Here is a 27,776-nt window from a genome sequence, read left to right on the forward strand (position 1 = left end):
TGTGTTTTGTTTGATGCATCAAGAAGAAGGTTATTTTCAGTGCGGTAGGTGTAGGGGGTGAGTCTGGGGCTGCTGATCCCAGAGGAATGTCCTGGAATGGAAGTGTGGACAGGACGGAGGGCCAGGTGCCAACGGGCAACAGTGTGGAGGGAGAGAGGCTTGTTGCATGTGGCCGGTAGATGGTGACGTGTTGGAGTGACAGGGTCTGTGAGGGAAGAGCCTCACAGTCTAAGGGCGTCAGTCTAAGGGCGTCGAGTTTGCTGAGGAATCTCCGAAATGTCCTGGTACAGACGGGTAGCGGCTGCTGGGGCGTGCGGATCCCCCTCTTGGGAAGGTGCGGGTGGCTGCGTGAGGACAGCCTGAGGTCCGGGTGCCAGAGACGGTGGCGTGTGCAGCAGGGCCTAGGACAAGCCTGGGATTCGATTGTGGAAGAGGTGGGTGCTGTGAGGGAAAGGCCACTGCGACTGAACTCTACTGGGATTCCCGTGAGAATGTGAGGTGTGTCGGGGGCAGGGTCAGGAGCAGACTTGTTTCCCCTACTCAGAGGCTACTCCTGCAGGGCTGGGTGACAGTGGAGGTGGCGCAGGAAGGCGTTCGCTGAAGCCCGTGTTCTGTGACTTGACAGGTGTTCCTCCCATGAGGGTGGAGTGGAGACTGGACGCTGGATGGCTTTTTGGGAGCTGCATCCTGCGTGACCCCGTGTGTAGTGGGCTCACAGCAGAGCTTGAGTCCTTCCTTTACAGATACTTTTCAGAGTTCGCCCGCCTTTAGATTCTCTGATTAACGTGTGTGATCAGAATCTGCCACCTGCCAGGCCAGGAGGTTCCCCGCATGTGGCTGGTCCCCTGACACCCTGAGAAACGTGACTCGAGAGGATCACCCGAGTTTCCTAAATATGAGTCACCTGCCTTCTCTTTGCTTTCATGCCTCCCCCAGGGTGGGCCAGTCCCGTCAGCCGCAGCGATACCTGCATGCTGGGGTTACAAGGAGATTGGGGGTGTGGTTCCCCAGGGAGATTCGGTGACTGAGGATGCTGTCATAGCAGCCAACATGTCCTTATTGTTCTCACTTTTAATGAAGTTCAGTTACTAGGTTTTCCGATGCACAATGACATCCTTGTGAAAAATTGGTGATCAAGGAAGCAAAGAAGTGTGGGAAAATGATCCTGCCCTTAAACTTAAGAAACGATAAAACAGCAAAGAGCCCTGAAGAGCCCATGAACCTCCTCATGGGGCAGTGAGGAGACACCTCAGTAATGGCTTAAAAAAAAAAAAAAAAAAGAAATCAGATAATACTGAAGAAAACGTAAACTAAATTTTGGGTCTCTATGGGTAAAGAGATTGTGGTTTACATTTTGTAGGCATGTGTTTTTACACTTAATTATTTTTCTTTGTTGGATTTAGAATTAGTCACAATAAACACGATTTTTTTTAACTGGAAAAAAAATTGGGGTAAGTATACAAAGTCTAATCCCTTTGTGATATTTCTGTACTGTGAGACTCCAGATACAAAATTGAAGCCCAGACTCTGTCTCTAATGAACCGGAGAGAGAAGTGGTCATCTCCTTCAGGACAGTCTGGCCTCCAAGCATCTGTCTATCCTCCCAGTCTTGGGCACACCTGCATCACTGGGGCTTCCTGCCAGGCTGTGACTCTGTGCTCAGGTTTCAGGAGCACCTAGAACAGTTTTCCTGGGAGCTCCTTCTTAGTCCTGGATCCTGGAAGCACAGGCTTTTGATGAAGGACTCTCCCCACTGCCAGGTAACTCGATGATTTCCCCCCATTCTGTATTTCTCTCATGGGGCGCAGAGAGTCAGGGCGTGGTGTCCTGGCCCTGGAGCCAGCTCTAGGGCTGCATGGCGGCCTTGCCTCTGCCCCTTATGTGGGAACAGGGCAGTGGAGAGCAGAAGGGAACCAGGGTCTTGCCCGTTCTGTGTCTCAAGAATACGGGAACACATCATCCCACTCCCTTGCACCATTTACAGCCCAAGCTTATGTGAAGTATTTAAGTTATTTTATAACTTATAACCTCCCTTGACAATGATGTATTTTATATAAGCAGCACATAGAAAGTGATAATTTTAATACCCTATCAAGCAAGATCTAAACAATAAGGAACAGATGTCACTGTAGAAAAGTTACTTTCTCCAGGAAACATTTATCTACTGCAGATGGAAATGAATCATCGCTTCCTCCTTGGCGTCTCCTGATGAGCCTGTGAAATTCTGTCCTGTTTGCCACTGTTACAGTTACAAGCTATACCTTTTCTTCTATGATGTTTATTTCTTGCCTGTTCACCACCGTTACAGTTACAAGCTATACCTTTTCTTCTGTGATGTATATTTTTTGACGGCATGGACTAAATCCTAATTCCACAGTATTCAATGCACATACTCAAGAGACACTTGTTTGAATGCATGGACTAATGGAAAATAGAAGTGGTGATTTCACTTTTAATTCATTATGCCAAACTTCAAGTGTTTACACGCACAATTTTATGGTCCTTTGGATAAACTGGGCTTCTGTGCAGGGTGGTTAGAGATAGAGTGCAGCAAATGGCTCTGTGGCTCTAGGCTCACGAAGGGCTTGAGGGACTTGGTTGGCAGCACCTGTGTTGAAAACTCAGTTCCTCAAATCCATTCAAGTGACCTGCCAGCACACACAGCCCTGCTTCCCAGCTGATTTCTGCAGAGGCTTCTCCTGAATATCCCAGGTGAACGTGGGTTCAGTCAGCACTGCTGGGCTTCCACAGCAAGCCAAGTGCAGGGACGAGGGAGAAGGGGGCAGGGACGAGGGAGAAGGGGGCAGGACCCGACTCTTCCTGGGCCCCAGCGCCTGTGTGTGGGGATGCTGCCTGGCCTAGCTCTTCTTGGGGAGGTCAGGAAAACGATGGCATGGAGGGTGTATTGGCATGAGCCACTTGCTCAAATATGGATCCTAGGTCTGTGTGGGAGGCAAAATAGAAACTTACGTGGATATTGTCAGTAACGTAGCAAATATGGGCTTCTTCCCTAGGGTGGTTGACCCTCTCGCTCATCTGCTGAGCAAAGGCCTGGCCCGGCCTTCTGGGCCTCCACAGTGAGCTTTTCCCAAGCTCTGTCCACTCCGTGAAGATGGCAGGAGCCAGGGCAGACATGGGGTGTTTGTCACTTTTTTTTTTTTTTTTTTTTGAGATGGGAGTGTTGCTCTGTCACCCAGGCTGGAATGCGGTAGCGCTGTCTCCACTCAATGTAACCTCCGCCTCCAGGGTTCATTCCACTCTCCTGTCTCAGCCTCCTGAGTAGCTGGGACTACAGGTGTCCGCCACTATGCCGAGCTAATTTTTTGTGCTTTTAGTAGAGACGGGGTTTCACCATGTTGGCCAGGATGGTCTCAATCTCCTGACCTCGTGATCTGCCCACCTCGGCCTCCCAAAGTGCTGGGATTACAGGCGTGAGCCACCATACCCGGTCAGGTGTTTGTCAGTTTTTGAAAGCTACATTTAAGGAATGAAATAGACCAAACAATTACTTATTTTTGAAGATTGAATACTTAGTCTACCAGAACACTTAAATGTAGTTAATGTATTTGAATAATAAGGAAGAACTTTCCCTCTGTTTCCAAAGCAAAAGTATAAACAACCTTGTACTTGGCAGGGACTTCACTCTGTTTCTAAAAAAGCCAGCAAGCACTTTTCCTGAAATAGACCCATCTGTTCTTCTGCATAGACCCTATTAACTTTTGAGCTACATTTCTGCTGTATCCTGATGTGATAGATTACAGAAAATTTCTTGCTACTGGAACTTGCACGATGCTTTCCTTGTAAACATCAGATAGAAAGTATGGATTGTAAATCTCAGATTAGTTGCCATCCTTGGTCTTGGTAGAGCTGCCACCGACAGCCTCCATCAGTTACAACAGAGTGCATCTCCCCAGCAACCCGGCTTAGATTGCAGACCGAGCCAGGCTCACCGAGGATTCAGTGCAACGTCTTCCAAAGCTGTAGCCACTGCTTTCGGAGGAGACTTGAGAAGCCCTCCCTTTGATGCTTGCGTGTGGCTATTCTCAGATCACAGCAGCTGCAGCAGCATATCAGAGGATGCCGGCAGGGGTGTCCTGGGTAGTGACACCACGGGTAGGGGCCTGCAGTGTCTGAATGAAATGGGCCGTGACACCGAGCAGTCTAGAGGAGTCTGCAGCCACATTTCAAAGGTGCAGTGGCCCGAGGTGAACCCCAGAACACTGAGGAGCCTGGAGTTGACCTGTCATGACTCCATTGAGAGAGCTGGCTGAATTCTGTACCTGTGCGGGCCAAAGATGCCTGTTTCTGCTTGGCCCCTTCCCAGGCCAGGGCTGGGGAGGTTGTCTGCACAGCTAGTGGGAGCTTGACTCTGTTCACACAGGGCTGAGTCCCTCAGCTTTCTGTGAGCCCAGGAAAGATAGACATGCCGAGCTCTCCTGGAAGAGGCCCCTGATGAGTTGAAGCTGAGCCTCAGGACCTTGTGGTGTGCGGGGCAGGTCAGAGTCGGTGCATGCCACGTGGGGGCCCGGCTGCTGTTGTCACTAATTGGGCTCAGCAGACGCTGCCAGTGGACGTGGCTCCTGTGGTACTTGGTTTTCTCCTCACAGGAGTGGGTTTCCCTGCGGTGAAGGTGTGGGGGCTATGACAGGCAGCCTGGCAGGAGGAAGGCACTTGTGGGGTTTTGCCCTGAGGCCCCTTTCCTCTTGAGGAGCAAGAAGGGGTTTGGGATCCTGCTTCTGGCTGCGTTCCCTTGCTAGGTTCTTGGCCTCGGGGGCGGGAGAAACTGAGTGCAGGCCTGAAGCCTGGACCCCTTCCACAGCCTCCGTGGCACTTGTGGTGGTATGCGGGACGTGGCCCTTGGATCTCCAAGCCCTACCCTGGCATGCCCGCCCGTTGGGGTATCTCAGGCACCTGCTGTGTGCCAGGCTTCTTGGTGGGGTGGGTGGTAGCAAGGGCTGTGGGGTAGAGGGGGCACCGTACCCGGATGATGATGAGAAGCATCAGGGAGGCACTTGAGGCAGTCACAGCAGAGCTGAGACCTGCAAGGAGGAAACTGACTGTGGGTGTTGGGGCTGAGGGAGCTCCCTCTACCAGAGCCACAGCGGCCAGTGAGGGCAGAGCGGGGGACCGAGGCCCAGGGAAGCCATGTGCACGGTTCGCATCAGGTGTGCAGGTCTGTCGGGCTGTGCTGCCCTTCTCAGTCCTGGCTGGGCCTGGGGTCCCAGAGGGAATGGAGGGTCCTCACATCTCCCTTTTCTTGCTTCCCTGTTGCTTCCTGGTCAAGGGATGCTTGTTTATTGTAACTCCGGCAGTTATTCTGAATATTAAGAGGCGTTTCACAAAATTGTAGGGAGAGGGACTAGGGATTCATTTTTTTTCTCCCCCTGATTTTACACGGAGGCTTCCGCTGTCTGTTAGTGTGGAGGCAGAGTGCAGATGCTCTGCAGTTATCTGTACAGGAAGAGAAGAGGTGCTGGGAAGTCACAGATCTGATCGTTGCAATAGCACTGACATTTTAAAATGGGAGAATGCTGATGTCTATAATAAGCAGAGTAAAACTTCAGTAGCTTCGATATAAAGATGCCGAGATGATCTTAGAGCCACTTCATCCGTAGATCCTTCTGCAGTGTGGAGTGTGACATCTCCACCAGCCTCTGGTCCGTGGCCGCCTGTGGGTAACTGAATGCTTGAAGTGCAAATGAGAAACTGAACTTCTAATTGCATTTAGTTTTAGTCAAATTTAAACAGCTATATGGGCCAGGCACCGTGGCTCATGCCTGTATTCCCAGCAGTTTGGGAGGTCGAGGCGGGTGGATCACATGAGGTCAGGCATTCGAGACCAGCCTGGCCAACAGGGTGAAATCCCGTCTCTACTGAAAATACAAAAAGTGAGCCGGGCCTGGTGACAGGCGCCTGTAATCCCAGCTACTCGGGAGGCTGAGGCAGGAGAATCACTTGAACTTGAGAGGCAGAGGTTGCAACGAGCTGAGATTGTGCCACTGCACTCCAGCCTGGGTGACAGAGTGAGAATGTCTTAAGAATAAAGAGATTTTAAAAAACCCTACATGCCGCTAGTTGCTTCTGTAGGAGATGGCATGGTTCCAGAAGGTAGACTTTGTGTTGAGAATTCTGCAGCGTCAGGCTGGAGACAGTCTCCCTTCCTAGCAGCATGGGCCCCTGGGCTGCTCTTCTACCAGAATGGATGGTGGCATCTCTGGGAGGTATCTGTGGACTCAGATCTCTGTGGATTAGTGACTTGTGTCACTCACAGATACTTAATTTTATGGGTAAATGAATACCTGGACTTGCTGCAACTTCAGGGCGAGATTCGGGAGTAGGGAGTGAAAAGTGACAAGGGGACCCAGGGCTTGTCCTGCCACCCCCAGGACCTGGTCAGGGCACCTTCCCGTCTGAAGCCCCCAGCACCTTGTCGGGGCGCCCTCCCCTGAAGCACCCAGCTCCTGGTTGGGACACCCCTCCCCTCTGAAGCCCCAGCACCTGATTGGGGCTCCCCTCGCTCCTGAAGCCCCCAGCACCTGGTCGGGGGCACCCCTCCCCTCTGAAGCCGCCAGACCCTGCTGGCCTGCGGTGCTGCTTCTCCAAATGCTGCCCTTGGCTGTTTTCAAGGAGTCACTGGCACCCGAGCAGGCTGCGTGTGTCACTTCTTCACGGATCTGGGGTGTCAGTGAAGTCGGTGAAGCTCATTTGTCTCGTCTTCCCCCTCATGTGCCACATCTCACCTATTGTCTGTCCGAGTTCGTGTGTGTGCGTGTTGTGCGTTCTCAGGCTGTACTCAGTGCTTAGGTCACAAGAACGTCTTAGAGCAAACGGATTGTCTGCTCCTAAAGGATGCTGTGTGTTAATCGAAACAAGGTTTACTTGTGGGGTTTAAATTTCCTGGGTGTGTTGGAGGCAATTAGGGGGAAACAAGCTCTAAAAAAGTCCCTGGGAATGAGGAGGGCAATAATGAAAACAATAACTTTATACATACTTAGCAGTTGATTTAATTTCAAGGTGAATTTTGCATTTTGGGGACTCCTAAAGCTACTGTTCATAGGGATTCCTTGATGAGCTGCTTGTTTTCTGTCAAGTAGAAAGTAAAGTGGATCGGATTTGCCTTTAATTCTGACTGACTAGAATCTACTTCCCTTTTCCCCCCATTCATGTTAGGGTGGGGATTGGACTAGAAGAGCTGTAGGATCTATTTCTGATCTTAAATGAATTTTTTCTTGACTCACCTTTATTTTATTGGTGAGCTGCTATTTTTTCCTTGAATGCACTGTTCTTTGGTTTGGGAAATGTGCTATATTTGTACCGTGCTTTAAATGTACACAATGGTTCTAAATTGCTACTTTAGATATAACATCTTAGTTAAAATGTCATCCATAAATCAGGCGCAGTCTGAGGCCTGGAGACCCCTCTTGTCACTTCCTTCCAGCCGTATCTCCTTCCCTGGCCACGTTGCCTCTGGCCGCGTCTCCTCTCCCCACTACGTCACCTCTGGCCTCCCTGCCTGCCTCCCTCTCTCCCTCCCTCCCTCCTGGTGGCCTCCATGGCTCCTGCTGACTGCCCTCCCGAGGGTCTGTTCAAGGCTCCTTCCCCGTTTTCTGCTCCTGAGTGGGTCTCGGGGCCTGGATGTTTCCCATCCAGTTCATTATTTCCAGAGGGGCAGATGATACTACTCACAATATCCTAAACAGGCTGTGAGTCCACCATGCCTCCCAATAGCCAAGGTGGGGGAGAGGGGGTGGCTATTACTCCCCACCTCGCAGGGGGTGCCTCACTCCGGGACACAAATGCACAGCCCACTGTGCCTGTAGTTTGTCTTCTAGGAATGGACCTCTTCTTGTATGGCCTCTCAGATGAGATGAAGCAGGCCCACAGGGAGCAGCTCTTCACCATCAGCTATAGGTGAGTGGGGAGCGGGGGAGACGGTGTCTGGGAATGGAGGCCTTAACGGCACTGACGCAGAAGCCAGTCCTCGCTGACCTCGCCTGCCTTCCCCTCGGGTACCTCGGCACTGGGAAGAGCGTGCACGGCCTGGCCATACTCGGACCCGAGAACCCCAAAATCGCCAAGGACCCATCCTGGATCATCAGATGAGTGGCCCTGGCACGCCTGACTGTGCAGGAGCCCCTGAGAAAATCGGCCTCTAGAGCTGAATATGAAAAGTCAGAAATGCTACTGCTTTTTCCAGGAACATTATGTCATTCTTAAGGTTTTGCCACTGACTGGCAAGTCAGTCTTAAGAGCAACCAAGAAGACGTTCATTGAAATAGTTATGCACAAAGTGCCAAAGATGCACCACATAGAATTTACTTTCTACTGACAAAGGCTAGTTTTACCTCATTAGTTCTAGAATATTTAAGAATCTAAAAATAAAGGGCAACTCTGACTTAACCTCTGCTTGAGTCATTATTTTAAGTAGCATTTAGGGCCTTTATTAAAAAGCAGAAGTAAAATGAAAAGGTACACAAAGGTGTCCCACCTCTGCCTGTGCTGACTCGTGAGACTGATCACACCTAGGCCCTGTGGGAGCGTCCTCCTAACAGACGGAAGTTCAACAGGGCGGCCAGATGGAAGTAGATGGGCTGGGGTGAGTAAGCCCTCGCTTTGTCTTTACAGAGCCAGAAAGGAAAGGCTCCACGCCAGCTCTTGGCCGTTGGACTCTGATTTCCCAAACAGCTGGTTTTTGGTGTCTCCTCTCCCTCCACACAGCTCTCCGCCCACGTTTCTGAGGTACAGCTGTGGTCTCTTGCAGTCTAGAACTGAGGCAGAAACACTGTCCCTACAGGAGGGGTCCCACGAGGGCGGCAGGGCTGTCACCCCAGCACCCATGTCTACTCTGGCAAGAGTCATCGGAGAGTTCCAAATTAGGGCCCAGTGAGGATGGTGGCTTGGACTGGATGAGAAGCTGGCTATCAGATTTTTCAAACCCCCACCTTGGTGGTCTTAACATGCAGCTAGGATTGCAATCAAGAGGCCGAGTAGATAAGATTCCTGTGTTCTCTTTTACTTTCTAAGGAGAGCAGGAGCCTGGGGTCCAGGCCCAGGGTCCTGGCCTGCTGCTGTGGATGGAAACTGACACATAGCAAATATGTAACGGTAAGTAAACATGGCATTCCCCTTGGCCTGTGTAAACTACTGGCTTTGTTCTCCTTTTATGACTTGCACATAGTTCAGTGATCCCTATAAAAATATTTTGATAATCTTTGCCCACAAAACTGCAGAGAAAACCTTTAGTAGCCACCCTACTTGGAGTTGTAGGCAAATGTTTAATACGCACATCTGAAAGCATGAGACACAGTCCACAGACAGCACGCACTGGAGTTGGTGGGGCACACGGGCGGTGACAGGTGCTCACTGATTAGGTTTTAATGTCAATAATACCTGCATAAAGTGCTGATCAATAACTTAAGTGTTACAAAAATGGATGGTCCACGGTGAGTCCAGGTTGCAGGCACGTGCAGGTGGGACTGGGTCAGAGGCTCCAGGGCTGCACGTGCTCTAGCCGGCCTGAGTCTGATATGTTGTAGCTGGCCTTGTATTTGGCCAGGATCTTCATGAGGAACCGCAGCTTGAGCCACCACCGTTCTTTGGGAATCCTGTGCCTGTGGAGGGAAGGGGGGGGACAGCAGTGAGGCTGGGAGATGCCACGGCCAGCACAGCGAGCGGTCTTGCCAGAAACACGGGGGTTGTAGGGTCGGCTGAATCAACTAGATGATAAAGCCAATTTCAAGATCAAACAAAACCATTGTTTTTATATTTCTAAAAATTCTTCCCAAAGACCTAGTGGTAGTTTGTTGTTGTTTTGAGACAGAGTGTCGCTCTGTCACCAGGCTGTAGAGCAGTGGTGCAATCTCAGCTCACTGCAACCTCTGCCTCCCAGATTCAAGCAGTTTCTCCTGCCTCAGCTTCCTGAGTAGCTGGGACTCCAGGTGTGCGCCACCACGCCCGGCTACTTTTTGTATTTTTAGTAGAGACGGGGTTTCACCATGTGGGCCAGGCTGGTCTCGATCTCTTGACCTAGTGATCCACCCATCTAGGCCTCCCATAGTGCTGGGATCTTAGGCATGAGCCAGCGTGCCTGGCCAAGACCTAATATTTTTTAACTGAGCTTCAGAAAAGCTAGTTCCTCAAATCCCTGAATGAGTTGCCGAATGCAACAGCAATGGACATTCCCCTGTCCTGTACTCACATTGGCTGGGTTTGCTAAGGCAATAAGACCCCGACTTATTCAAAATCCATTTGGTTCTTCAGCTCTGCCACAGGTTGAAAAATAACGTTTCTTTTGCTGATTCCCAGCACACAAACGGAATCATCGGTGGTCAATGTTTTTCCTATAAAAGGTTTAAAAACAGATTAACACTGCCCTGTCCCATGGGCAGGTGGGGGAGCAGAATCACGGGGTGAGATTCCTGGGAACCATGCTGAACCTGGCCTGGAGGCCTGGGGGAGGCTGAGAACAGCTGTGTAGTGTGGCCAGCGCCTGGCCTGGGCTTGCACAGCTCTGCTCTTGTGGGATCACCCTGATGGCTTCCTGGAAAGCAGCTTTTGTTTTTTCTCTCAGTGGAGAGAATTTTTCACTAAATAGTGGAATAGGGAAATTACTTTAAATTATGGCAAAACACTAATAAGAAATTGATGCTCACGTATACACACACTGAGGCACGAGAAGCATCCGTAGCTAAATTAGCAAGAGAAAATGGATGTAGAAAGAATCAGTCAGTTCTTCAAAAAGACAAACCGATTGAAACTATTCACATCACTGTTTTTTGTAGACTGTCATTCTTCTAAGTCGGACATTGGCAGTGATAATGGATTGCCCTAATAAAAGCACACATCTGGTATGACTGAAGAAAGCTGAGGGGGGTGGGGGTGAGAAAGATGCTGGCACAAATAACCACTCAGGAATGAGTAGGGACCAGCCATGTTGGAACCATTAACAAGAGTAATGTGTCATGTTTTCCAAAACTTTTCAGCTTATCTAAAGATTTGTTAGAATATGTAACTTACAAAACTGATTTAAGGAAAAACATGCATAGTTCTACAAACACGAAGAATTCATTCAGCAGCCAAATCTTCCTCAAAACTGGAAGTTCTGATGGATGGAGTCATAAGGAGGTTGTCCTACCAAACATCCCCAAAATAGAAGGCCCCACTTCAACTGTGAGGGAAACTGCGGGCTGACGCTCAGGATCTCCAGAGCAAAAAGCCTACACAAAAGAACTTCAGGTTGAATCTAGCAGTGATAAAAGAGAACATGTCACGCACACCCAGGAATCCAAGGTTGGTTAAATAGCAATGCTCAGAAACCAGCAGGAGTTAGAACATCACTCGCAGCTCAGTACTGAACTGAACAAGGAACCAGCAGCCTACTTCTCCCCGATAGGACAGCATTTTCACCAAGGCAGACGGCCTCCCTCCCCGGACCCCTTACCTCTGCCCTGGGCCTCCCTGAGTTTCGCAGTGATCCACTCCGTAGCTCTGGCAGAGATTTTGGTTCCAAAGTTTCTATCAAATGGAGAAGGTGCCCCACCCTGTTGGGGGTTAGAGTCATATGAAATATCAGTTATACAGTCACACTTTGCTGTGAAATAGAAATGACGATTTCTATTTCACAGAATTTATGTTTTTGTTTCTAAGTCTTTAGGGATAGCTGGAACAGAACAAAACAAAATCTGTGATTCCTGTAGCCTGAACTCAGCCTGCTAAGCAAAAGTATCAAGTGTTCCCCCCTGCCCAGTAAGAGAAGGATTTTAATAAATGGAACGAGTCAACTAACCATCTCCAATATTTTAAAATCTTAAATCAAGGTTTCATAGACTCATCTGGGGTGGGGATGGGTCACAGCTTTAAGAATCTGATAACCGTTGTGGATTCTTTGACAAAGTCACACAGACGCCTACTATTTCATCATTTCAGGGGATTCATGAGCTCTCTGAAATAAGTTCACGGGCTCTGGTTTAAAAGTATAAAGAATACGAGGTGGTGAAGGAGGAGTGTGTGGGAGTTAGGAATCCTGGACCGCTGTGTCCCAGGCTCAACTCATAACACGCGTGTGCCTGCATGCAGCTCATTCCAGGTCATTCTGATTTGAGGGTGAGTGTCAAGTATCTTACACGTCTGATAATCCAGTTTAAATCTTAGGAAGCTCTGGTTTTTAACCTGATGCCGTGTTTAGTTTGAATAAGCATTTCCAAGTAATGGGGGTGTCACTGTTTTCATGAAAGCTGACAGTTCCCTTAAAATCCCCATTACTCAAACCTCACCAACGACTAGAAGCCTAAAGCTGCTGATGTTTGGCATGAATTAAAAGTTTAGATGTTTTGGCTGGGCACGGTGGGGATCACGCCTGTAATTCTGGCATGTTGGGAGGCTAAGGTGGGCGAATCACCTGAGGTCAGGAGTTTGAGATCAGCCTGGCCAACGTGGTGAAACTCCATCTCGACTGAACATACAAAAATTGGTTGGGCGTTGTAGTGGGCGCCTGTACACCCATCTACTCGGAAGGCTGAGGCAGGAGAATCTCTTGAACCTGGAAGGTGGAGGTTGCAGTGAGCCAAGATTGCACCACTGCACTCCAGCCTGGGCAACAGAGCAAGACTGTCTCAAAAAAAAAAAAAAAATGTCTCCCAGCTAAATGGGAGTATGCGTATACTCCAGATCATTTTGTTGTATAGTCACAACATATGCAACACAACAAACCGACCCAGGATGTCGATTTCACCTAAGCCCAGCTAACAGGGAGTCATGAAATCTTGTGCTGTCTTGCTCTGTCCCACCCAGAACGTGAATCATCCCTGTGCCCTAAAGTCTCCATGCTGTCTGTGCCTCCTGCCCCTGAGTCACTCAGTAGCCACCTTGGTTATCAGATGGTTATCAGCCCCCACCCCCTTATGTATACAGGGGGTGGGTACTATCCCCAGGTCCAGGCACCCACTGGAGTCTTGGGACACATTCCCTGAGGCTAAGAGGGATGGCTGTATTTCCTCCTTCATAAACATCAGGTGTTAGAGAAATGATTGCGAGATATCTAATAGAGGAAGACTATAAAGCAAAAGTTTTAGTTGTCTAAATGCAAGAAAGTCTTTAGAGCAACACACCACAACTCTCTTCTGCATATGCCCAGTGTGCAGTGCACTCCAGCAGCAAAGAAATTACCACTCATCCAGCCCAAAGTCACCAGAACCTAAGAACCGCGGTGTGACAGTGACCGTAAGATCAGCCCTGGTCTCTCACTCACCTGAGCACAAGGCTCCTCTGGATGGTGGTCTTTATTTTCTCCATCAGGTGCTCCACATTGGACTGGAAAAGAGTATTTTGTTAATCAGACAATAAACTTACGCTAAGCACCCACTGTGTGCCAGGCCCTGCAGGGCGGGAAGTGCCAACCAAGCGTGGCGGTGAGTGTGGCCAAGGAGGTTGCAAGCTCTCATGGCTCAGGTCTCGGGGAGCCTCCCCCAGTCGGGGAGAGCATGTCTGCAGCGATGAATGCTGAGCGCAGGGCACAGTGAGCAGCCCTCATGGCGGCCACTAGAAATGCCTTCCAGAATCAACAGGGTCCCTCTGAAGATGATAATTCCTAGCACTCATTCACGGCTCTATTGCCCCTTATTTATTTTCATGACAATGTTCTACTCGGCGCTCTCAGCGGAAAAGAGCGAAACCCCATCTCTACTGACAAATACAAAAAACTAGCCGGGCGAGATGGTGGGCGCCTATAGTCCCAGCTACTTGGGAGGCTGAGGCAGGAGAATGGCGTGAACCCGGGAGGCAGAGCTTGCAGTGAGCTGAGATCCGGCCACTGCACTCCAGCCTGGGCGACAGAGCAAGACTTCGTCTAAAAAAAATATATATATATATATATATATATAAATTTTATAAAAGATAAAAAAAAAGTACACCTGTTTGGGGCAGCTCCATTATCATCTTATGGGACCCACTGCTGACAGCAACATCACAATGTAGTGAACGACTCCACAAGCAGTCACTATGACACAGTGAAGAAATTCATGATTCACATGTCACATAATTAGTGACAACACCAAGGCCCTTTTTACTTGATCTATTTGGCTCAGAAACAAGTAACATCCTAACTTTTTAAAAGACAACGGTGCTGGGCACGATGGCTCACGCCTATAATCCCAGCACTTTGGAAGGCCAAGGTGGGCAGATCACGAGGTCAGGAGTTCAAGACCAGCCTGACCAACATGGTGAAACCCCATCTCTATTAAAAATACAAAAATTAGGTGGGCATGGTGGCATGCGCCTGTAATCCCAACTACTCGGGAGGCTGAGGCAGGAGAATGGCTTGAACCTGGGAGTCGGAGGTTGCAGTGAGTCAAGATCATGCCACTGCACTCCAGCCTGGCTGACAGAGTAATATATAACATATATTTATTTATATAACTAACTAAAGACAATTGTTCAGTTGCATTTTATCTGCCAAGGCCTGTCCTCCTGCATGGAGTTTAGCAACTTTGAACACTGCAGGGTCCAGGCCGGGATTCTGCTGTGCCGTCGAAGCAGGGGCAGACCCCGGGGTCGGCGACACCCTTCCCTAAAAGAGCCACAGATGCCAAGAAACCACGGCCGTGTCTGTGTCAGTTTAGAGGCAGACGCAGCATCAGAAGCCTCAAGATTTAAAAGATGCTGCAGCCAGCTCCAGAACCAGTCGCAGACGTGGGTGGTGACTGTCAGCGGAGGCACTCAAATCGTTTGTGACAGAAGTGAGAAAACATTACACAACAGACTACATCAAAAAAACAAGCTTGTGTTTCACACAAGAGACTAGAAGGTGTCCTCAACCAGGCACGTCCGCCATCACCTGACACTTGGGAGAGGCACCTGGGCGATGCGAAGGGCATCAAGCGTGGCATGTTCGGTAGCACCTCCGTCTCCATGCCCCCTCGAAAAGCAAACCACCCTAGACACGATGATTCGCTCCGCAGCACCGAGAGGATCCCAAGGGGACGGTCCCCTGAGGCCAGCCCCGTCACATACCTGCAGATCCCCAATGTCGAAGGGCTCTTCGAAACTGTATGCAGCATCGGCTCCGGCCGTGAGCCCCCCCATGTTGGCCAGGTAGCCACAGTAGCCGCCCATGGTCTTGATGAACACGCGCCACTTGGTTCCGCTGGCAAACTGTTGATGCGGTCGCAGGTCTGGTCAGAGAAGAGATCAGTCACTCCAGCCTAGGGCCAGGGTGCACCCACCATCCCAGAGCTCCCCTACCAGTGAGTGCAGCAAGGCCCCACACCGTGCCTGAGCATGCGGTCCCAGCATCGCACAGGGGTGAAGGGTGTGCAGCAGCCAGGATGTGCCTCGGAGTGGGTGTGAACATGCCCCCCCCCCCTCGCCAGCCACCTGGAGGTGACCTCGATGACCTGTGGTGGGGACCTGGCCATCTGCCGCTCCCTTCTCCCAGGCCCCATAGGAGGAGACTGAAAAGACGACCCCATAAGCCAGCTCACTCCATGCTGCTCTCCGACTGTCCCTGCTGAAGCAGCTTTCACCAGACACGGACACGGTTAGGTGTGAGCTGAGAAGTTAGGGGGCTGTCACCTGCCAGCTTTGTCCATGGGAACAGCTGTGCTATTCTATTTTCTTCAGAAAAGCTCCCTGTGATTTTAGAGTTGTGGCCGTCTTCCATCCATTGGTGAATGTTACATTAATAGAAACTCTACTCAAAGGCAGATGGTGGTTCTTACACACAGGCGCCTGGGGGTCTTTCGGATAGCATAGGCATGAGGTCCCAGAGTGAAATGTCTGCCATCCGCCCTCCACAAGGACCCAAGCTCAGCAGGGAGAAAGACAGCAGAGAAATGCATCGGCCACCTTCCCACCCACACACCAGTCCGGGCTACAGCACCCTCTCCTGGCACTCTGCAAAGCCTCTGCCTGGGCCTCAGCTCCCACCCCGGCCCCCTCTAATCTGTTCACACAGACTGGAGACCCATCTATAAAAAACATAAATCTGATCAGTTCTTGGTTCATTCAAAACCCTTTGCTCACTTCAAGTACACGTCAAGCCTTTCTCTGGAATCCCTGGCCCCTCCTGCTTCTGACACCAGGTCCGGCTCTAGCTCCAGCCACCCCAGGTCCTCCTCGGGCCTCTCCATATGCTGGCCGCTATGTGCATCACATTCAGGCACAGTGGTGGGCAGGAGAGCAGCCCCCAAAGGAATCCCGGTCCTAATCCCTGGAACCTGGGGATGTTCCCTCATGAGGTGATAAAGGTGAATCCTGAGGACTACCCAGGTGGACCCTAAGTGCCACCACCTGCATCGGCAGATGAGAGGTGCAGAGGCCCTGGAGCAGGATGCTGCACACCCACATGGGAGGAGGAGGTGCCAGGGAACAAGGCGTGCAATGCCCGGGGCTCTGGGCACCTGAATGGGCCACGAGGGACTCTCCTGGAGCAAACACTCTGGCCTCAGCCCATGGCTCCCACCCTCCAGAGCTGTGCGAGAATGAGTAGTATTTTCCAGCCCCAGGTGTGTGGTCAGGGTCACAGTGGCCACGGGACACACACAGGCACCTTCCTCAGCTCTGACCCCGAGGGAAATGTCATTTCCTCAGGAAAACGTCACCTGGTTTCTAGGACCGCAAAGTTCCCTCTGTCAGGGGCCCTCGGGGCACCCCATGTCCTCTCTTCATAGAAATCACCACGGTGTCTCCCTGTAGTTACCTCGTGGTTATTTGACTTGCAGTCCTCACTAGGCTGCACATTCCATGAGGGCAGGAACTGTGGGCTGGGCTTACACCACTGCACTATCAGCAGGACCCGGCCAAGCCCCCACAGCAGGCGCTCAAGAAATGATTGTCTCTGAATGACACAAGCACAGTATCCCCCAGCCAGCCAGCCAGCCGTCCGTCCGTCCATCCGTCCGGGTCAAGGGCTGATCCTGCAGGATTCCCTAACAGGCCTCCATGGGACTCAACCAAGAGTAAAAGCACGAAGTGGGAGTGTGGACTTGAGACTGGGAGCCACACGAGAGTCTGTGCACCAAAGTTTAACACCCACTGGGAAATTTTCACTTGAGTACTTCGGATGAAATTTAAAAGCACATTTTGTTGAATAAACACAGGCTTGATTAAACCATTCCAACCTATACTTCATTTCTTTGGCAGACTCTTTTCCTCCCAAAATAATTGGTTGACGTATTCAAAACTGAACATGGGCTCTAGTTAGAGGGCCACTTTGCATTGTGTAAAAGCCCATATGGGGAGAGAAACAGGCAATGGGAAGAATTACTGTCTTTGTGCTTAGGGAGGACAGAGGACAGAAACCCATCAAGGGTCCAAAGAGCCCACAACTGCCTTCTTGAAGGGCCAGTGCAGAATTCTGAGGGTTTCACTCTTCCACCTGTCTGTAATTGGGTCTCTAATTGTGATCTAAGACTTAAGATGCTGTAAGGCTTTCAGACTTTCCCTTTGTCTTAGAGAATCCCAGGCACGGGAAGAAAAATGTTGGTGGGGCATCAGGACCCCCAGAGGCACAAAGCCTCATAGATTATTTCTCCAACTGAATCTCCCCCGCAGCCCACCCTGAGGTGGGGAATTACTGTCACTCGTTCAAAGAATGACATCAACTGCTTAATGGCAAAAGAATTCTGCAGGCAAAGCAGCTCTCCCAAGAGGCTGATTTGTGCCCGAGCGTGTCTGAGTTCTGGTCCCGCCAGGCTGCCGCTGTGGGTGTGTAGAACAGTGGAGCCCTGACAGCTGAGCCATGCCCCCAACCGTGTGCTCCTCTGAGTGTAAACGCAGTGACAGCTGGGATGGAAGTGTCTGCCTTTGCTGGAGCTTAGATACAGCTTTCCTGAACTCTCTCCTCATTACCTAGATCGCATCTGAAGCCTGAATTAGCTTCTAAAAATAGCAAGTCACTCTGGCCGTGCCTCAGGCAATTAGTCGAAGTAGCACTGACAAGGAGGCGGCCAATCCCAAGCGTGGCCCTGCGTGGACAGCAGTTGTAAGTGGCACTTGTCAGGCAGAGCCTGTGACCTCAGCCATTCTTGCCTCACAATGGGATGTGCCCAGCAGACACAACCCCTTGTAAGGGCACACACACTATCCTGCTAGGAAATTCCCCAAGGAGTCCCATGGGAGCAGGAGCCCCAGGCTACAGTTCAAACATCACCAGCACTTTGCTCCATTGGTGTTAAGAAACATAAATTGGTGGTGAAAGATAAGGTGGTGTTTGCTACAGTGTTAAGATAGAAAAAAGGCACTGACTTCTCTGTGAGAACCACCTTGTTCTGTGAATCTGCAGGGAGGCCAGTTTTCCCATGACTGGTATCCCTCATGGCAGCCGAGCCTCTGCTGAAGTCGGTGGCCAGAAGGGGCAGGGGGTGGGGCTCCCATCCCTGCTACAGCAAGGGACCTGCAGCAAAGCACAGCCGCTGGCCGGGGTAGTGCTGCGCTGAGTGCGGGGTGCGAGGGTGGAAGCATGTGTGGACATCTACAAGGTGCTAAAGGAGAGTGAAGCCAGCGATGGCTGGACCCTAATGGCATTCAGTGAACAGAGGTCAAGCGCGGGGGCCCAAGGAAGTCCAGGGAACAAGCCAGGGCTAGCCTCTGCCAGGCCAGTACAGCACCAGGGAACGCAACAGGGAGAAGCCCAGGAGAGAGATGGCCCTCAACTCGAGTGGGAGGCACAGGAGGCTGCAGTCGACCTCACGACCCCTCCACTCCCTTCCCTGCACTGGAACTCAGTTCTGAAGGAAGAAGCCAGAACAGAACTACTGTTTTCCTGGGTTCTGTGCCAAGCTGAACTAAGGAGTCTCCAACAGGGCTGGGAGTTTTCACCGCAAACTCCGGAGCTGGTTCGGACGTGAACATCTAAGCTAAAGGCCAGCGGCTGCTCTCCAGGAGACACCCGGCGGCCAATCCACTGACATGACCCCACGTGCCAAGGTGGCCACCATCCCGTCTGCAGCCGAGTGAGGACCCTCTCTGCAGCAAAGGCCTGTGGAACTACCACAGGTCCTCATGTCCAGCTCATGACCATAGAGGTTGGTCAGCTTATCAGGGACCTGAGGGGCCACCTTGCAGGTGTCAGCACCACGCCCATAACCAGCAGAATCCACTCCTCCCAAAGCAAATGTTGGTGAAACTGCCTGCCCAGGAGGGCATGATCTGGGCTCTCTAAAGAACCTCTCATCTCAACAGGAAGGCTGTGGTTCCAGGCAGCGGCCCCCAGTGGTCACAGCTCTGTCCCATATCTCGTACGTACCAGGCACTCAAACCCCTTCCTGCAGGCTCCCACAGCTGGCCCTGCAGCCTCGCTACTCAACGCAGGCAGGAGAGGCCGGCTCCAGAGAAAAGGTGCTCAAAACTCCCCTAGTCTAGGTGGGATAGAAACACGACCCCAAGGACTGGATATATCATCTCACTTTTAATCAATAAAGACAGGTTCTCCCTAAGGCAGAGAAGCTAAAAAATTTACCCTGTTCTGGCCAGTGTGACTGACATAAAGCCAAGTTAACAAAGGGTGGGGGGGAAAGAGTAATAATAAATCTGGCTCATTCTTAGCACAGAAGAAACAAATTGCTAAAATAAAATAAAGAAAGCAAGGCGAGGAAACGGGGTTCTCTTACCTGGACAACAGCAGTCAGGCCAGTGTCGGCGCCCAGGCTTATTTCTGTGCCCGGGACATTGTTGTTAATCGTGGCCAGCACCACACACAGGGGGATGCAAAGCTCCCGGTGGCGGCCTTGCGCCTCGGCCATGTCGCACGTGCTCTTGTAAGCCTGAAGCACCAGGGCCAAGTGGTTAGCGGGGGTGCTGGGTGCTCACCTGCCAGCCCCAGGGCCTCCGCTGAGGTCCAGGAAGGGACAGGAGGGACCTGAGTCATCAGGGGAAGCCAGTTCATGTGGGTCAGGGGACCAAGGGGAGCTCTGGAGGCCATGTGGGAGCAGGACAGGCCTCAGCGACACAGGGGGCTGCCTGGGCACAGCCCAGGTCCTCATGAAAGGGGAGGCCTGCAGGCAGCACAGCAGGGTGGGTGTGAGGCCGGCAGCAGAGCAGCTTGCAGGCAGCGGCGAGTTAGTCACGAGCGGGACAGCTCAGCTCTCAGCATCTCATCGTGGGTAAGGGAGGCCAGGGCGGTCAGGACGTTTAAAGGCAAAGCCAGTCCTGTAGCTTTCTGTAGGCAGGTCACAATCAGTGGTATGGGGCACACAGCTGTAAGGACCACACTAAGTGACTGCCTTCATCATGCAGAGGCAGCCTCCACGCGCAGGCAGGGAAGGAGGCGGGCAGCTGGATTACCAGTGGGCCACACTCAGCCCCACGCCACATCTCTGCTCTCCGGCGGGAAGTCACACACAAAGCCACACAGGCGAGCAAGAACCTGAGTTGCTGCTCTGGGGTTCCACTGGGAAATGGGCTCTGGTGTCAGAAAGGGGAGCGGTTCTTGAGCCCGTGTGCACCGGGCTTTTTCAGGCTCCACCTCAGGGTGTTAACCAAGATAACAGCAGGACAGGTCCACATGCCCACTGTTCCCAGCTCCAAGTGGCCCCACACAGCAAGGTGTTTTTGTCATCCACTTGGTGGCAAAATCAACTATTTATGGACTTGGACGTGTCCCTCTTACTGTGAATATCCCCACATCTGCTGCAGAAATGCTACTGTTGGGATGCAAGGCAGGTCCCACATCTCCCCGGGAGAGTTGGACAGTGAGCGACCCAGGCTCTGCAGCCCTGGTGCAACCCAAAGCATCCCAAGGCCAGTAGCCCGTGTGGGCCGAGGACTTCAGACAGCGGGTGCAGATCCGTGGCAGGTGAGTTCACAGCATGGTGGGTAGCAGGGTAAGGTGGGTGGGTCAGTGCTGAGTGACCACGAGGTGAGCTGTGAGCAGGGGCCCCCGTGCCCCCATGGCATGGCCTCCACGTCCACCCAGACCCAGCACATGCCCAGCTCTTGGGCTGCTCTGTACAGGCTCTGCCTTGCAGGCTCTGGCCATGGCAGTTTTTGCAGGACTTCAATCCAAATGCCAGCCTGCTTCCCAGCCAGAAACACTCATCTGGGGATATTGGCTGGCCTGGTGCCCAGGATGTGGCCCTGTCAGCACTACCACGTGGGGGGCTCCTTATGCTCTTCAGACAGGTGATGTCACTCCTTTATTGTGGAATACCCTAGCCCAGGACTAACCAAGACTGGCTGCGGGAAGCTGGCTGCTTCTCCAAGAAGCCCTCACTGGAAGCCAGAGGGTGTGGGTGACCTGGGGCCAAGGAGGGGCCTGAGGCACACAAGTGGGCAGGTGGGGGTGTCTCGGCTCCTTAACTCCGCCTTGAAATCTGTGAGAATGGCCACATTGCTGCAAATCCTCTCTCCCCTCTTCCCTGTCGCTCCTCTTTTCCTTCCTTCAGTCTCCAAAAAAGGGGAGGGAAGACTTCAAGATGGGGAGAGACCCTGCCCAGAAAAGCATAAAGCTCTCAAGACCAAACACAGCCGGGCCCCTGGGTCCGTAGTGGGGCCACTATGACAAGGAATTACTCACAAGGCTGTAGTCACCGCCACCTTCGCGAAACCTGACAGCAGCGTGACACCCACCTACTGTGTTTCTGATGTGACCTGATCAAGCTTACAGGACAGAATAATGCACCAGCCAGCACTAAGGAATGAAAGGAGTCCAACCGAAACTCCCTGCAGTCATATCCTGAGAATGTGTAACACCTGCTCTGAGGTATTTCATTCCTTCTGTTCTGCCAGAAAGACCCACTCACCAGTGCCTCATAGATTCTGAGGGGCTGTGGCGTCAGCTAAGCATCAATGCTGCCAAGAAGGAAATCACGAGGATGACGACTTCACCACATCAGATCCGCCCAGGGCTTCTGAAGCACAACATGGCCACGTCCTGAGCCAGACTCCTGCTATGGAGCCCGTCCTTTGCTTGGAGGGACTTTCCGCAGCGTCCCTTGTCTCCAGCCCCAGACGCTGGGAGCATCCCTTCTCCCAGTTCTAACCAGAAACCTCCCTGGATGGTGCAAACATCCCCTGGGGCACAATCACCCCAATAAGAATCACCAAATTTACTGAACAACTGGAGTCATCCACAGACCTCAAACATAAATGCTGCCCAAGGCCAGGCCATGAGTCACGGGTCACAGAGGGTGTTGGCCGGACAGGAAAGAGACGCTCACTCCCACACATCCTCAGGCTCCAACGGCTTCAGGACAGTGGCTGGAGCGACCTGGAGCCATCCACGTCAAGTCGCCTCACGCCCTCATTTCCTGAGTTCGCCACCAGCTCCTGTGTTCTACAGCCAGGCGAGCCCAGTTCAGACCCAAATCCAAACCTTCTCAGGATTCACCCTGTTTGGCCATCAGTAAACAGGGCTCTGGAGAAAAGAGCTGCCATGTTCACATCTCGGTCCCTCTCCCTTCAGGGGTGCAGAGAGGGACCCTCAGCGGCTTTCTCGTCCCTGCCCCAGCTCCCGAGCAGCTGCAGCATTCGCCAGGGTGACCTCAATCAGCCGACGTCACTCACCCATCACGAGACTAGAACCACAGCACTCCCAAGACAGCCTCATTTTCGGAGCTCAGGATCAGAAGGGCAATGAGGACACACACATACACTTACCAAGGTGGCTATGCCTGGCCAACGGGAGGCTCAACTAACTACACACTCCAGTTTTTTCTCTATTGTAATCAGTTAACTTAAGGCCCAGCGTGGTGGCTCATCCCTATAACCCCAGTGGCTTTGAGAGGCCAAGACGGGGGGACTGCCTGAGCCCAGAAGTTTGAGACCAGCCTGGGCAACACAGGGAGACCTCGTCTCTGTAGAAATACAAAAAATTAGCCACGCACGGTGGCAAGCACGTGTAGTCCCAGCTACTCAGGAGGCTGAGGTGGGAGGATCGCCTAAGCCTGGGAGGTCGAGGCTGCAGTCAATCGTGATTGCATCACTGCACTCCAGCCCGGGAAACAGAGGCCCTGTCAAAAAAAAAAAAAAAAAAAAGAAAAAGAAAAAAAAAAAAAAAGAAAAGAAAATGGGCCGGGCGCGGTGGCTCCAGCCTGTAATCCCAGCACTTTGGGAGGCCGAGACGGGCGGATCACGAGGCCAGGAGATCGAGAGACGATCCCGGCTAACACGGTGAAACCCCGTCTCTACTAAAAAATACAAAAAAACTAGCCGGGCGAGGTGGCGGACGCCTATAGTCCCAGCTACTCGGGAGGCTGAGGCAGGAGAACGGCGTAAACCCGGGAGGCGGAGCTTGCAGTGAGCTGAGATCCGGCCACTGCACTCCAGCCTGGGTGACAGAGCAAGACTCCGTCTCAAAAAAAAAAAAAAAAAAAAAAAAAAAAAGAAAAGAAAATGAAATTGTTTAACCTAGCTTTAAGAAACTGGAATGAATGAAAAACTGAATTTAAAACAATCGCATAATAAATCACACAGTCCCTCCAAGGGAAGTCAAAGCGGGTGGAACTGATCATTTGCGGAGTGTTTGCCTCACGTATTTTGGTTTTCAAATTTTGACCCTACACATTTGTTACATATTTACAATCTAAAAAAAAAAAAAAGTTATTTATAGCGGAGGACCCTGGAATTAAAGAGAGATTTTCTTCATGCCCGAAAGTGTACATCACATACCACAAGGATCTATGCTTTGTGTGGAAACTTGAAAATAAAAAAAGTCACAGGGAGATCAACACCAGCTTTGTCCCACATCTTCAGATGCCCATCTAACTGCAGTGACTGCTCTCAAATTCTCCACTCATTCCCTCTGGGTAAGTTCCAATTAGGTAACTATTAGGGAAAAAGGAAGCTTCAATACCTCCCATTGCACACCCAACTTTCACAGACCCAAAAATCCAGCTAAAGCAGGTGAAAGAGCAGTGAAAGCCATGCTGGAATCCTCTCTGTGAAACACACTCAGGTTCACATTCCCAGCACGAAGGTAAACCCAGAGCCGGGCCAGCCCTGCAGCAGCAAAGCCGTGACGCCCGTCACCAGCAAAGCAGAAGCAACATCTAGGTCAGAGATTAGTGACTGCCAAAAATAAGGTGAACGTTGCCCCCAAAGCCAGTGAACACGGGAAAACCTGGACAGGTTTCCTTCACAAAGGAAGTGAAGAAAGTTTAAGACGCTCAGAAAACCAAGAAACAAGTGCTAAGCATTACTTGCCATATGAGCTGTATGTTAAAAGCTTGTTTTTTTATTTACCAGCGCTAGAAATAAGTTTCATGCCAAGGGTTTACAAAAAACAAAAACAAAACAGAAAACTTTGAAAAGTATTCGTGAGAACTAAGTCACACAAGAAAAATTAAAACTTGAGAATTAGTGAAAAATTTTAGACATCAAATTTTTAAAAAATGAAATACTTCCTGCATTAGATACGGATCTTCAGACTCTCATGTGAATCACCAAGTGTGACACACAAACGTGGGGTAGGCGTATATTTCTTTTAGTTGGAAATGGCGGCACGTGTCTGTGGTCCCAGGTACTCGAGAGGCTGAGGTGGGAGGATCACCTGAGCCCAGGAGGTCGAGGCTGCAGTGAGCCGAGATCACACCACTGCACTCAAGCCTGGGTGACAGAGTAAGACCTTGTCTCACAAAGAAAAGTAAAACAAAGAAAACAAAGCAAAACAAAACAAAAAACAGAAGAATATATTTCTATGTTTTATTATTGTCTTTTGGCAAAAAAATTAGCCCCAATATTGCCTTAGATGTAATTTAACATCCCCACTTTACAAAGGGGAAAATGAGGTCAACAGCCAAGACCAAAGAGAAAACAAATGCAATGGTGCATTCAGGACAATGACTACAATTACAAAATATTCAGTTCAATTTCTACCCTCAGCATCAAGGCAGGGGTTCATCATAATGGGTATTGGATGCTCAAAGAAAATTTAGGCTCAGCATTAATAATAATTTTTTTAAAAGCAAATTTTAATGCTGGTGCAATCACAGGAGACTGCGGCCCAGCCCTCCTCAGCGCTGTAGGTACTCACGGGCACTCCCGGGGTCTTGGCCACACTACGTCCCCGCCGGTGGCCACACAGAAGAGGCGGTAAAACTTTTTGGGAGTGAGATAAAAAATGTTCAGAGTCTAAAAGCCTACTTTTCGGGGGTAGGGGCGGCGAAATAACGAGAAGCTCTCATTCAGGATATTTGTAAAAGGCTGTTTCTAGCGCTCGGTAGACAAAAAGGGCGGGGGCCCACAGGTTAGAGTCAGCCAGCGCCCATCAGGTGGGGCGCACACGGACTTACGTCGGTGATAGTGTTCAGGGCTGTGTCTGCCCTGATGCTGAAATCGGAACCCGGCACATTGTTGGACACAGTAGCGGGAACCATGATCATGGGCACACAGAACTCCTTGTGCTTCTCCCGGGCAGCTGACAGCTCCAGGAGTCCCATCTAAATTGATCCAGTATCTGCACGCTGGCTCCTCAGAGGCCGTGGTGTGGAACGGCCAGGACATCGCTTAGTCATACGGGGCACAAGCACGTCACTTGCCACTCCTGTCTATTTCATCAAACCCTATTTTCTCCTGAATATTGACCATAGCAAAGTCATTAGCCTTCGAGATACATTTGAAACATCAACTTGCTTTGTTCAAGAGGTTTAAGACACAAGTAAGTCTTTCTTGCCATGCTCAACACACACTGCCCGCCGTTTCTGAAGTCAGTGTTTCTGGAACAAAAGCCTCGGCCTACCCCGTGAACATTCACGCTGAGCACTGTCGCGAGTCTGCTTGGCCATCCAGCAGGGGGCAGGAGAGAGCCGCAGGGGGCAGGAGAGAGCCGCAGGTGCCGCGTGGGGTCCCTGCAAAGGCACCTCACTCCCTCAATCAAGGACAGTGCCTCTTGCCAATCCAGCGGCTTCCTCCAAGGGGAAGCGGACTCTTCAGGTGCCACCGCACTGACTTCAGACGGCTCAGCCAATGGGGCAACAGATTCAACAGAGTTCCATGTTGTTAAAGGAAAACTTCTGTTACCAGACAACCTTAATATCAGATTCAACTTAAAATAATCAGCAAGATTGTTTCCAAACCAACATGCTACTAGTGCCTTATCTTTCAATGCTGCTTAAACACGGAGAAGTATGAGGAAAAAAGAGCATGGCACTTACTTCTTAAAAAATAACACCTCTTCCAGGTTCATTTTACCCATATCATAAAGACTTAGAACTGTGGATTCCCTACAGGAACGTGGAGTGGGGGTGGATCCCCACGCTGACCCAGCCTCCCCCCAGTCAGTCACCCCCCCACCTCGGGGTTCACACCTCTCCAGGCCCTGTCACTTCAACAAGGAAAGGTGGCCTCTCTGAGCTCTCTTCGCAGGGAGCACCCGAACGGGAGCGAGAGAGAGACAGACACACTCACAACTACTTGAAAATCCTGAAATACAATACATATTTAAGGACTTCGTTATTAGTTTTTTTAAAACTGTAAGAACAAAGTGAGAGAATAAAGTGAGCCTAGTTTTAACCTCTCTGCCACAATAACACCGTGTACATCTGTCTTTTACTGTTTGTTCCTTCTCCAGCAGCTACTGGCTGGCTGGCTGACTGCAGGAGAAGAGCCTCTGGTACTCCCGGGAGGCCCTCGGTAAAAGCATGAGCACCACGATCATGTCTCAGGACACCGCACACGTTAGGGTCGCCCACAGACCGCCGTTCCCAATGCCTAGAAGGCACTGAACGGGCCTCCTGCTCTTTGTAAATGTCAACTCTCCTAAGCTATGTTGTGTTGAAAACTTTTAACTGCAGTCCACACATACTTCTTTGTTTCCATCTTGTTTTTATCCTAGAGGCATATTATTGTAGAAAATCAAGTTTACAAGGTTGAAGGGTTTTCTGAAAGTCGACTTCTAATCCTGTAAGGAAAAAAAAAAAAAAAAAAAAGGGCCAGATGTGGTGTTCACGCCTGTAATCCTAGCAGTTTGGGAGGCCGAGGCGGGCAGATTGCTTGAGCCCAGGAGCTCAAGACCAGACTGGAAAACATGGCAAAACCCTGTCTCTACTAAAAATATAAAAAAAAAAAAAAAAAAAAAAAGTTAGCTGGTCATGGTGACATGTGTCTATTCCCAGCTACTCAGGAAGCTGAGGTGGGAGGATCACCTGAGCCCAGGAGGTGAAGGCTGCAGTCAGCCAAGATTTGCGTCACTGCACTCCAGCTTGGGCGACAGAGTGAGACCCCGTCTCAAAAAAACAAAAAGCAAAAACAACTGTATAAATCATTACTGAAGGGAGCTGGCCGGGCACAGTGGCTCACGCCTGTAATCCCAGTACTTTGGGAGGTCAGGGTGGACAGATCACCTGAGGTCAGGAGTTTGAGACCAGCCTGGCCAATATGGCAAAACCCCATCTCTAATAAAAAGACAAGAATTAGCCGGGCGTGGTGGCAGGTGCCTGTAATCCCAGCTACTCGGGCAGCTGAGACAGGAGAATCACTTCAACCCGGGAAGCAGAAGTTGCAGTGGGCCAAGATTGCGCCACTGCACTCCAGCCTGGGCAACAAGAGCAAGAGTCCACTTCAAAAAAAATAAAATTAAAAATAAAAATAAAAGGGAGCTAATGCTATTCATTTAAGGGAAGGGAGAAGAACATTCAGTATTTATACATCTTACGCACACATCTGCAGTGGTGCCCTGAAGTATTCAAGATACACATTCCTACAAACATAGCTCAAAACTACTCACCAAGTTATATGCTAACAGCACATGCACTGCAAGAATGCTACATTATATTTTTAAAGCATCTATATCCAACGTTTTAGCATACTGGTGGTTTTGCCTTCAGGTGCTGTATGCCTAAATTGTT

At 50.7% G+C, this 27,776-nt stretch overlaps 1 protein-coding gene across 1 annotated transcript in view; it reads right to left on the reverse strand.

Annotated features, from left to right (window-relative positions):
• Positions 1-10,186: 10,186 nt before the first annotated feature.
• LOC144341492 (ATP-dependent 6-phosphofructokinase-like) overlaps positions 10,187-27,776 on the reverse strand; it is a 42,465-nt gene continuing 24,875 nt past the window's right edge. The window contains exons 2-5 of the mRNA XM_078005050.1: positions 15,007-15,167; positions 13,247-13,308; positions 11,441-11,540; positions 10,187-10,340 (exon numbers count right to left, since the gene is read on the reverse strand). Of these exons, the coding sequence (XP_077861176.1) occupies positions 10,329-10,340; positions 11,441-11,540; positions 13,247-13,308; positions 15,007-15,167 (335 nt within the window). The 3' untranslated portion in view covers positions 10,187-10,328. The remainder of the gene's footprint in view (positions 10,341-11,440; positions 11,541-13,246; positions 13,309-15,006; positions 15,168-27,776) is intronic.

This window comes from Macaca mulatta, chromosome 6, assembly GCF_049350105.2.
Source record: "Macaca mulatta isolate MMU2019108-1 chromosome 6, T2T-MMU8v2.0, whole genome shotgun sequence".
In the NCBI taxonomy this organism is placed as follows: Eukaryota; Metazoa; Chordata; class Mammalia; order Primates; family Cercopithecidae; genus Macaca; species Macaca mulatta.